The 11,686-nt window shown below is 55.0% G+C and overlaps 1 protein-coding gene across 2 annotated transcripts in view; it reads left to right on the top strand.

Moving 5' to 3' along the window:
• PRKCB (protein kinase C beta) overlaps positions 1 to 11,686 on the top strand; it is a 231,895-nt gene that overhangs the window by 147,162 nt on the left and 73,047 nt on the right. For both annotated transcript variants that reach the window (XM_039840210.1, XM_039840209.1), the window contains exons 6-7: positions 5,479 to 5,635; positions 6,852 to 6,986. In XM_039840210.1, the coding sequence (XP_039696144.1) occupies positions 5,479 to 5,635; positions 6,852 to 6,986 (292 nt within the window). The remainder of the gene's footprint in view (positions 1 to 5,478; positions 5,636 to 6,851; positions 6,987 to 11,686) is intronic.

Below are 11,686 nucleotides of genomic sequence, written 5' to 3'. Positions count from 1 at the left end.
CTTGGCCTGAAGAGCACCAACTCTGTCTGCACCAAGCCCTGCACACTCTGCCCCGCAGCCCTGTGGGGACACAGCGGGGACAATGCCACACCACCGGGGAGTACGAGGTGTCAGGAGACCGGGCTGTGAGATGTCAAAGGGGGACAACCCAGACCCCCCTCCCTCGGGGAGCAGAGTGGTCTCTGGACCTCCGGAGCTGAGGTTGTGCAGAGTCCCAGCCGGTGTTCGCGGGACCCCAGGTGGCCAGGGGGAGGACACTGAGCTGGGCTTAGTGGGTTACAGCACACCCAGCTTTCCAGGTTTTGGGCTCCGAGGACAACGGTCGCAGGGCACGGAAGCCGTGTGTGTTGGCAGCGACACCCAGACTCAGAACTCTGGGGAATCACGGAGCGAATCTTGAGGGCACCCAGCTCGTACCCCGCCCCACTCTATGCAGAATGCCGGGCCCGCGACTGGCTCCCCATTCACCAATGGCTCCCTCTTCTCGGCTTTTCAGTAACGTTTCCTTCCCAATTAAAATAATTCCTGCTCGACCTGGACCGGGCACTTGACTTCCCCTTCCTCCAGATTTCCGTGAATGACTGAGAGACTGGACACGGGAAACGTCGATCCGGGCCGCAGGCCAACCGGAAAGAGAACCGCGGAGCATGTCTGCGCCGCACGGTTCGGGCGATACCAGCTCATTTCGTCTCCTCTTTCCCGGCGTCTCAGCCTCAGCCTTTCCATCCCTGTCTTGGATGTCATCGTGTTAGTTGGTGCTTCCAGAATGATGTTCCGTTTTAGCGATGGCGGGCATTTGAAATTTGATTGCGGCCTTAATGGAGCTAGAAAGGCCTCTAGTGTGACCGCCGAGCGTGACAAAACCTTTCCACATACTTATTATATCAAGAAAAGCATCTTATCCTATTTTTCTAAGAGTTAAAAGGAAGAATGATTATTGACTTTTGTCACTTGCCTTTTTGTCGTTTTTTTTTTGAGATAATTATATGGCTCTTCTCCTTTGACCTAGTTTCAGAGGGAGCACTATTAAGAATAGATTTTCTAAAACTACGGAGGGTTTTGTTTAGCGAGTATGTGCGTTTTGGAAAGATCGCTCTTCGGGGTGGGGGCGTGGAGGGAGGGACGGATGGAACGAGACCAGAGTAAGAGACCAAGTGGGAGGGTCTTAATTTCACCGGGAGAGACAGGGCGCCCCCCGCCCACCGAACGAGCGAGCGACTGCTGTTTACTCATCACTCGTCACCCGGGGAGGACAGCGCCAGGCACTTTCCGGGGCTCACACATCACTCAGCAGTCACGGTAACCCCGTGACACAGGAATTATTGTTCCGCTGGCAGCAGTGTGGGCAGAGAGAAGGGGTCGGGCACGCGAAGCGGTAAAGGGTTGGAAGGAACGCTGCGTAGTCATGGATTGCAGCGAGGGGGAGAGAGTAGGGTGAGCTGCAGGCTTCTCGCTGGGACAGCTGGGCGGACGGTTGAGTGGCCATCAAGCACGGCAGCAGGAGAGAGGGGCAGATGGGCCGATGGGACAGTGGTACCGGACGCGTTGGATGGATGCACTTAGGGGGCATCTAGTACCAGCTGCCCGGTGGACAGGCACGTGTCCTGTTCCAAGGCTCGGCGAAGGGTATCTCGCTAGAAGTTAAAAATCCCAAGAGCAGAGCCCTTTGGAAGATGGGGATGTTAAAAACAATTCTCTGTATAATCCGTTGTTCAAAGAGGAAGTCTCCAAGAAAGTTAGAAAATACTTCGAGCCCACGAATGGAAATGAAAATACAGCCAATCGAAATGTGTGGGACTCAGATAAAGAAGTGTTTGAAATGCAATGTGTGTTGTGGCATTCTACTTAACCCTTAAGGACGAAAGGACACGGATTCTTCTAGAAAGCAGAAGAGGAGGCAACACTTCCTAGCTTATTTTATGAGGCTAGCATTACCTTGACACCAAAACCAGACAAAAATAATAGAAGAAAACCACAGGTAAATATCCCTTATAAACATAAATACAAAAATCTCCTAGAAAATATTAGCAGATCAAATCCGGAAATATGTACAAAGAATAATATGCTGCAACCAAGTGAGTTTTTCCCCGGGTTCAGTAATCAAAAATCAATGAGTATAAATCACCATATCGATCATGTAAAGAAAGGAAAGCCGTGGGAACATATCAATTGATGCAAAAAAAAAGTCATTTGATGAAATTTCATATCTGTTTATGATGAGCATTCTCAGAACACTAGAAAGGTAAGGAACTTCCTTACCCTGATAAAGCCACCAGATAAAACACTGCAAATACCTAACAGGGATAGACCGCATGCCTTCCCCCAAGGTTACGGAGCAGGACAAGGATGTCCACCCTCAACGCGGCACTAGAAGATCCAGCCAATGCAATAAGACAAAAGAAGAAGAAACGATTGGAAATACAGACTGGATAGGAAAAAAATAAAACTCTCCCTAGACACAGGAGACATGACTGTCTATGTAGAAGATTCATAAGACTCGACCCCCTCCCAAACTCTCAGAACTCATAAGTGAGTTTCGATAGGTTGCAGGATATAAGGTCAACGAGGAAAATCAATTTTGTTTCAGGATATTAAGAGTGAATAAATAATTAGAAACCAAAAAAAAAAAAATTGTAAACACCATTTTATACCAACTCCAAAAAATCGAAATATTTAAGCATAAATCTAATGAAATGTGTTTAGAATTTATAAGCTAAAAATTACAAAATGCTGAAAGCAATCAAAGAATACCTAAATAATGGGAGGATATGCCATATTCGTCGATAGAAAGACCAGGCTTAGTAAAGATAACAGTTTTTACCAACCGATCTATATAAACTTAACGAAATTCCAGTCAGAATCTCAGCAGGATGTTTTGTCGATATGGACAAAGTGAATTGAAAACGTATATAAAAAGCCAAAGAAAGTAAAATGGCCAAAACAATTTTTAAGATGAAGAATAAATTTGGAGGCATCGCAGTAGACTTACTATATAAAGCTTCGGTAAATAAGCAGTGTGGTTTTGGCAGAGGGATAGATACAAAACTGAGTGAAACAAGATAAAGCGTTTGGATATATACCCACACAAATATGGCCCGCTAATTTCTTTAAAAAGGGGCGAAAACAATGAAATGAAAGATGGAGAGTCTTTCGACAAATGTTAGAATGATTGGATACAATCAAGTGAACCTCGGCCTCGTGCCAGAATGAACTCAACATGGAGGTAAACGTAAAACGTAAAGGTATTAAATTTTAGAAACATAGGAGGACATTTTTATGGCCTGGAAGCAGACAAAGAATTCTCAGGCACGACACCGAAAACACGACTCGTCAAAGGAAAGAATGATAAATTGGACTTCCTTAAAATTTTAAAAACTTCTGCTCTGCGGCATGCAGTTATACGATGAAAAGCCAGGCTACCAACAGGAAGAAAATATTTGCAAACCACATGTCTGACTTGCATCCAGACTCGTTCGTATGAAAACAAATATCCCCACCCCAAAAACATGGGTCGAAAACTTGAACATATCACCCAGGGCAATAGAAGAATGGCGAATACACTCGTGAAAAGTATTCGGTATCCCTGGGAAATTAGGGAAATCGGGGAAATGCATAGGAGACCCACCACACGCCCATCAGAATGGCTCACATAATAACGGTAATAGATATTTTCAGTAGGTTTTGCTGGCGGGGAGACAGAGCAGACAGAAGCTCTCCGTCGTTGCTGGCGGGGAATGCGGAGTGACACGGCCACGCTGGCAGGCAGTTTGGTGGTTTCTTGAGAAGCTGGGCGTACACTTACCGCATGACTCCGGGAGCCCACGCCCAGGAATTTGCCCTAGAGAAATGGAACTCGATAGCAGCTCTCGTCACAATCGCCGAAAACGGGAGGCCACTCCGATGTCCTTCACCCAGAAACGGCAGGGTCCTGCTCGTCCGTAAGAAAGAGTGACTCGTTTACGCGCAGCTCGGCTGGCTCCCAGGCGCTGCGCCGAGTGAGAGATGCCAGTCGCCAAAGCGTTCACACCAGGTGACTCCATCTGGAGACCATTCTCGAAAAGATAAAACTGTACTGATGGGCGATAGGTCAGCGGGTGCCAGGGGCTGAGGGCGGTGGCAGGGGGCGTCTGCTGTTCCTGACCTTAACGGGGTCACCCGTGTCGCCGGGTTGGCGCTGTAGTTCCGGTGGCTTCATTGCGCGCGTGCGATTAGCTGTCTCCAGCTTCCGGCAGGGACCCCTGGCCTCCCTCTCCCACCTAGAGATGCGACGGCCGTTTCCAGAACAGACGTTCTGAGGTCGAACCATCTTTGCATTCCTGCTGGGAGCCGGTCACTGCGCGTCAGCCTCTGGGCGGTCCGTTTGGTCCAGCGTGCTGATAGAGCGCTTCGTTCTGTTTCTTTCTTTTGCTGAGAGACGGTCGTCGGTGCTGTGGCCCTAAGGTCTATGTGGCTCGTCCCCGTGCCCTGGCTGCGTACGTCCCCGGCGTCCGCACCGACTCCTAATTAACTTCGTCCCGTCTGTCCAGGCCGACGTCTTACTCCAGCTCTTCCTGACGTGGGCAGTCGCGTCCACACCGCTGGCCCTCTGCTTCCATCCCTCCTCTAATGCGGCCTTACAGACAGGAGTTCTCCACTGAGGGGGGAGCCAGCATTTCTCCAGCCCTCTCTCAGAGGGCCGTCTGGGCACTAGTTACGGGCACTGCGAGGCTGGTAGGCTTTGGTGGGTTCCTCTTAGCTTTTTTGGTTTTCGAATGGAGGTAAAACTCACATCACAGAACACTAAGCATTTGGAAGGGTACAGTTCAGTGATGTGAGTACATTCAGTGGTGTTGTGCATACGACCTTCATCTCCATCAGTTCCGAGGAATTTTTGTCACCTGTGAAGGAAGCCACATGCCCATTAAGTGGCCACTCCCCCTGCCTCCCCGCCCAGCCCCTGGCAACCGCTAGTGTGCTTTCCGTGAGTGGATTTACCTGTTCTGGGTGTCGCGTGTAAGCGGAATCTCACGACATGTGACCCTTTGTGCCCGAGAACACAGCTGTTCCTAGCGGCACCGTTTACAATGGCCAGAACGTGGAAACACCCCAAGTATCGATCCGCTGACAAGTGGGTGAACAAAATCGTCTGTAGCCCTGCCCTGGGGTGTCACTCAGCCGTAAGCGAAGCGTTGACACCTGCTCTACGGCGAGGGCGAGCCTGGGAAATGTGACGCCTGGTGACGGAAGCCAGGCTTTCTTGTAGCCCTTGTGCAAACACGCTTAGAGGATCTACCGTTGACCTTGGGGGCAGAGTGGGGAGAGCGACTTCACACCCGGTCGGAGCGCGCCCCCCACCTTCGTGGCCCTCGCTCCGGACGCACGTCAGCGGCCGGCGCTAACGGGGCGAAGTCCCCGCTGAGTACGCGTGGTGCCAGCGTCGGCCCACACGCCGCTGCTGGTCCACACCTCTCTGCTGAGACTGCTTTTCCTCCTTTCCAGTAAGAGATGCCAAAAACCTCGTCCCTATGGACCCCAACGGCTTGTCAGATCCCTACGTGAAGCTGAAACTCATTCCCGACCCCAAAAGTGAGAGCAAGCAGAAGACCAAAACCATCAAGTGCTCCCTGAACCCCGAGTGGAACGAGACCTTCAGATTGTGAGTAGAAATCATTGGGGGGGCCCCAGACCCAGAAGTCCTCCCCCAGTTCCTGTTTCCCTCCTGGCCCCACTCCTCTCCCTACTCCTCTCTCCTCTCCTCCCTCAGCCCCTCCTCCTCTTCCCTCCTTTCCCTCCACTCCTCCTCCCTCCTCCCTCCCTCCGTCCTCCTCCAGCTTCCCTTTCCCTCCTCCTTCTTCCTCAGCCTTCCCTATCCTTTTCCTCCTCTTTTCCAACTTCCTCTTTTCCTCCCCATCCATCTGCATCTCTCTCTTTGTGTTTTCAAACCAATAAAGTAAAAGTATCGGAGCCTTTTTTTTTAAATAGAGTTGAGAATGTCTGTGGCGTGGGGGAGTTGGGGGGGGAGAGAAAATAGTGTGATGCGTTGCTAGGTGCAGCAAGTCGTGGGAGAAGCTGTGCGTCTCGGCAGACCGTGGGGTGCGGGGTGACCTCTCCGGGGCTGGGCCCGCAGCCTGCCGGGTGCTGCCTGCCGGCTTCCATGCAGGGTCCCTCGGGCTGGTGCTCCAGTGGCCCGGGGACTGCTCTCTGATACACCTGGGCCAACAGGTGTTCGTGACGTGGGCCGGCGTTTGCTGAGCAGACGCTTTGTACAGCAAGCACTGTGTTAAGAGCTGTCTCCCTCAGACATTTCACCCCCGTCTTATCAACGAGGCTGCAGGAACAGGCTCAGAGTCCCACAGCAGATATGGGGTGCAGTGTGACTCTCGCAGCCATGGGCCAAAAGCATGACCCCTCGAGGGTGGCCCCGTCCCCTGTTCCTCTCTCAGGGCAGACCCGGGGGCCCGGCCCGCCTCAGCCTCAATCAAGGATGCGCTTCAGACAGTTTCCCCCAGACCAGCACCCACAAGCCCCTTCCCCGTACGGATCCCCAGCCTCGCCCCCCCATGTGTGTGCAGACGCCCACAGTCCTGTGGCCGAACCTGCGTTTCCAACAGTGACCGTGTCGGTGGGCTTTCCAGAACCCCGCGAGCCCTCGAGAGGCAGGGGGCAGTGGAAGCGGTCCCCGCCACCCCGGTCCCAGCAGGGTCCTGTGTCAGCCACGGGCTGTCGGCCCGCAGCATCTCCCCTGCGATGCACACGAAACGCAATTCCCTATCGTCTGTGCCTACCCCGCCTGACACAGCCGGGGACCGCGTTCCACCCGCTCGAGACGCCGTGTGGCCCACGCGGACGTCTCTCTCTTTCTCTCTCTGCAGCCAGCTGAAGGAATCGGACAAGGACAGGAGGCTGTCCGTGGAGATTTGGGACTGGGACCTGACCAGCCGGAATGACTTCATGGGGTCCTTGTCGTTTGGGATCTCTGAGCTGCAGAAGGCTGGCGTCGATGGCTGGTAAGGCCCGTCTCGCTTTGAGAGCCGGGGCCCGGCGTGGCGCCTCAGACCGGGGGTCGAGCGTGCTGTCCTCTTTCTCCTAAAAATGGGTCACGAAGGGGTGGCCGTCCACCTAGATCCTCGTACCGGAAAGAAAGAAATAGGATGAGTTGCCAGTATTTAAGAAATTCAGACATTTCTCAAAAATTCTAGGCTTCCAGCTTGATACACCGGACACGTCCGGGCGCCGGGGGCCCAGTCGGCAGAGAACAGTTGACTAGTTACTGTCCCCTCAGGCCGGATGGCCCGTTTGCCACAGTCCCCACAATTCCATATCGTCTGTGCCTGCCCCACCTGACACGGTGGCTCCCACAATCTACCCAAAGGGTGTGTGCAGCTTACGGTCAGGTTGTGACTCCTTTGGAAGACGCTCCTTCACCGGGCCTGTCCCCAGGCCTAGCCGCCCACGTGCAGGGGCCTGCCGTCCCGGTCGGCTGCAGCGTCTCCTCTGTTCTGCCCCCGTCTCATGGTGACGAGTCCTTGCCCGGGAAGCCCCGTTGGCAGCCACCGGGCTCACAGTTGTCTGAGTCCAGCTGTCAGGCCAGACGGCCCGGCCGCCCTGCAGCTTTGGGGACGTGGGGCTCAGCAGCCGCTCCGACCTCTGTGAGACAGGCTCTCTCGTTTCCAGCTGCCTCAGTGACAGGTGACAGGCGACCAAAGTCAAACCGGTTTAGCAAAAAAAGAGAACGGGTCACCCGGGCCCCACGTCCGTTTTGCCGGTCACCTTGCGAATTCCTCGTCTGTCCACCCTGTTTATCAGACGCGTTGATTCAAATATGTACTGAGTCACTAGAGATAGGGCGAGTCGTAGACCGACGGGCCTCGTGGATCCAGCTCAGCTTCTGGAAGCGAAGGCAGACCTGGCAGAGGAAGCCGCACAAAGAGCTCACAGTGACCTGAGCAGGGGAGTGCAGGGTGCCGAGAAGGTACCCAAAATAAACAACAACAGCAACAACAATAATAATGTGTCTTAAAGCACAAGGCACAAACGTTTAAAAAAACATAGTTCTCCTAAAACAGAGGATGAGCACTTGTCCGCCTTTTCTTAGCCCACACCTCAGGGAGCCAGGGCGATGGGTGGCCAAGTCCAAGGGCCGGAGAAGTCACCGTCAGCTGCCCAGAGACAGCCGGGCTCCCGTGGTGACGTCGGGGGTGACGTGGGCTGCAAAGTCGCGCCCCTGGGGGTGACCTTGTCGAGCAGACGGGAGGGGCGGAACCTTGCCTCAGCTTCCCGAAAGTTAGCAGCGATCTTTGCGGGACTGGGGGGCCACCCGCCCCCACCCGCCCGGACCGTGAATAACGGGACGTGGTCCCCGGAGGAAGGAGGCGACGCGCCAGAAAAGGCTCTGGCGTGACAGAAACAGGTCGCCCCGTCGTCTTTTGGCCTTTCCCCCGAGGTTTAGATGACTTTTCTCAGCAGATGAACGATGTACCCTCGCAAGCTGCCGCGCTCACCGTGCGCCTTTCTCCATGAGCGGGGAGCAAAGGGGCTCCAGGGGAAGGAGGCGCCCTCCCCAGGGGAGGGAGGGAGCCCGCGGAGGGTGGGGAAGCGGTCATCACGATAGCAGAAGCTGCCGCCGACTGCTCCCGCTGATGCCGCCGGGCTGATGATTTCCAGGTGTCCCAGGTGTCAGGTGTGAGAGCCACACGGTCATGTCACTCATCAGGGGTTCAGGGGAGAAATGAAACTTCTGTGTTCTCTATAACGGACCCAGGCTTTCTGTGCAGTTTCACGACCTCATGGCGGCCAGGGAGAAGGGGACCGCCGTGGCCCGTGGTGCCCGCTGGCCTCCGCTGTCGCAGAGTGGCCGAGCCTGCCTGGTCCCTGAACCAGGCCCCTCTTTGTGCTGCCCCCAGCTCCCTGCCGGGCCCCACCCCACGCAGCACTTCCGTGACCGCTGCGCCTGAGTCCCCTGCACGGGGGCCTGGGAGCGCTGTCTCAGAGTCCCCTGTCTTCCCTGACCTGCGATGCCCTGGCCCCCACATGGGCTCTGGCCCGGGCTCCAAGCAGGAGGTGGGCAGAGCCCTCTGCTGTCCCCGGCCCTCTCCCTCTGTCCCTGGTTCTCCAGGCCCAAAGGACAGGGCCCTCCCCACAGGAGCCACGTCACTCCCTGGGCAGTGCCTGCCTTGTCTCCCCCCAAAGTGGACAGCAGAGTGCCGGGGGGCAAACAGCCTAATGACAGGGGCGATCGCCAGAGAAAGTGCAGACATGGACACGCACATCCCCCTCTGACTCTCCCGGGAGGGTCCATCCTGGGGTCAGTGTCTTTGAGCGACGTGGGAGGGGAAGTGACCGGGCTGAGGTCTGGGTCCGGGTCTCTACGATGCCAGGGCCTCAGCGCCCCCACGTCCCATCTGCCTCCTGACACAGGGCTTGGCGGGGCCTCGGGGGCAGGCGGCAGCTTCGGCTGTGGCTGTCCTGACTGGATGGACGCTCTGTGGGCTCCGATGGCCCAGCCCCTCTCTGCACCGCGGCCTTCAGGATAGTGCTGCCCTGCTCACCAGGATAGCGCAGCGCCCCCGCCCCCACCCGCCTCTTAGGGCCGTTGTGAGGCCTGTGACACAGTGGTTGGGAGGGAACTTTTGCAAGGCGAAAGCCCTCTTCGGATTTAGGGCCAAGATATCTCCCGTGCGGTCTGAACTCTAAATGTGGCCAATTCTAGAAATCTGGATTCTTGTCCCAAGAATTCATTTAACTCCAGGCGATCTGGGAGCACATCACAGGGAGTGCACCCTGTCTGAGCCTCGGTTTCCCCATCCGCGGGGGCCAGGCTGTCTCAGTGGCCGTGCTGTGTCGTGCCACCGTGTGCCCGAGACGGCAGAAGCCGCAGGTGCCAGGCGGCCCACAGGCCCCTCACCCGCCACGGGCTCTGCCGCCAAGTCCTCGTCTGTTTCCACCGTTAATTGCGCCATCTCCTTTCTTTCTACTTGTTTTCCAGACATTCATCTGTTTTATTGTTTTGTTTTGTTTTGTTTTTCCTCTGAAGAATCAGCTCCCAGGTTTGGTACGAGCTCTGTGTTTCTCTTTTCTCCTTCCCCGTAGGTTCGTTTTGTGGTTCTCTTTGAATTTCGGTCGGATTTTTTGCTAATTTATTTTGCCTCTCCTACATTCCTCTGCTCTTTGGAAGGACTGAGCAGGCATTGCAGGGAATCCATATTTCCTCCAAATTTCGATGCGTCCTATTCCAGCCGTCGTTGCTTTCTGTAGATCTGCAGCTGTATTTTTAATTTCCTTTCGAACGTGCTTTTACGGTTGTGCACCTCATCTGCAGGGGCTTTGTCCCAAGACCCCTAGTGGGTGCCTGAGACCGCGGATTGTATTAGACCCCGTAGATTCTGTTTTTCCCACACACCCTTCCGCTTAAAGGGAGCTGCTCTCGGCTTCCCCTCGGCACGTCCGAACGGCCAGCATCGCTGCTCGTGTGCTTTGGGCTGTTATGAAGTAAAGTAAGGGCGACCTGAACACAGGCCCTGTGACATCGTGACAATGGACCAGATAACCCAGACGGCGCCTCCGTGACTGACAGGCGGGGCGTGTCTGCCGTGGGGACGCGCTGGACAGAGGGGTGGCCCGCGTCCTGGGCTGCCGGCTGACCTCCCGTTCTGACAAGGAGTGGCGGGCACTGGTCTCAGAGGCCTTAGTGACCATCGTCCAGACTCGGCTAACACTGAGTTGCGTATGTTTATTTTTTCACAGTTACTCTCTGCTTGTAACTAGTGATGCTGGCTTTCTTTACAAGTTAAGAGATACAAAGTGTCTTTCAAAAGCGAGTGTATTATAGAAAAGAGACAATTTAATGAAAAGCATTGCCAATAATACTATCCAGATTTAGCAAAATCCACAAAGGTGGATGGTGTGCCAAACGCCGCTCCACGTTCTTTAATTTGTGGAGATTCCTGGACGTCTCTGCTGCGGGCTGACAGCAGAGACACAGATAGCCTTATTTTTGTATCTCTTTTGGTCATTTCAGTGGGAACTTGGAATTTGGGGCTGAGGATTAAATGCGGAGGCGCCGAGGCTCAGACGGTCACCCCCGCACCCCTGGAATCACCTATCCCCTGTTTTTAAGAAGCTGCCCGGGAAGATTTGTGAATGGCGGAAAAAAAAATAGTGATACTCACTCCTTTGGGAGTGAGCCGTTCTGGGATCTTTCTGCCCCGTGTGCGCTGCGTGCCCGTGGGATGTCCCTTTCCCTCCCTCGCCCCGTCTCATTGTGGGGCGAGACGGGGGCGCCTCGGTGCGGCCGTCACGGTTGTGATAACGACAGTGACGTCACGTTTATTATACTAACGTGATGACGGTGGTGACTTGGGTCGAACACTCGCCGAGTGCCAGCCTCTGTGCTTATCATTTCACACGCGCCCTCGTCCCTCGGCCTCACGACAGTCCTGTGAAAAAGAGGCTTTTCTGCCAGTTAAAGAGGAGCATCGAGGCTCCGAGGGTCCAGCCCGCTCGCCCGAGGTCGCCCGAGGAGGACAGGGGAGAGGCGAGACCTGGACGCGGAGGGAATCCGTGTGTCCAGGGACCGACACTCTGTGTGTCCAGGGACCGACACTCTGGGGAGGCCTCTGCAGGGAAAGGCAGCGTCACGTCCATGGTCACCCAGCTGTCCCCGAGGGCCAGAACAGCAAGGTGGCAGCGTAAAGTGAAGGACAGCCGG

This window comes from Pteropus medius, unplaced genomic scaffold (genome assembly GCF_902729225.1).
Source record: "Pteropus medius unplaced genomic scaffold, Ma_sr-lr_union100, whole genome shotgun sequence".
In the NCBI taxonomy this organism is placed as follows: Eukaryota; Metazoa; Chordata; class Mammalia; order Chiroptera; family Pteropodidae; genus Pteropus; species Pteropus medius.
Note: the sequence above shows the minus strand (reverse complement) of the source record. Positions and strands in the feature narration are given on the sequence as shown.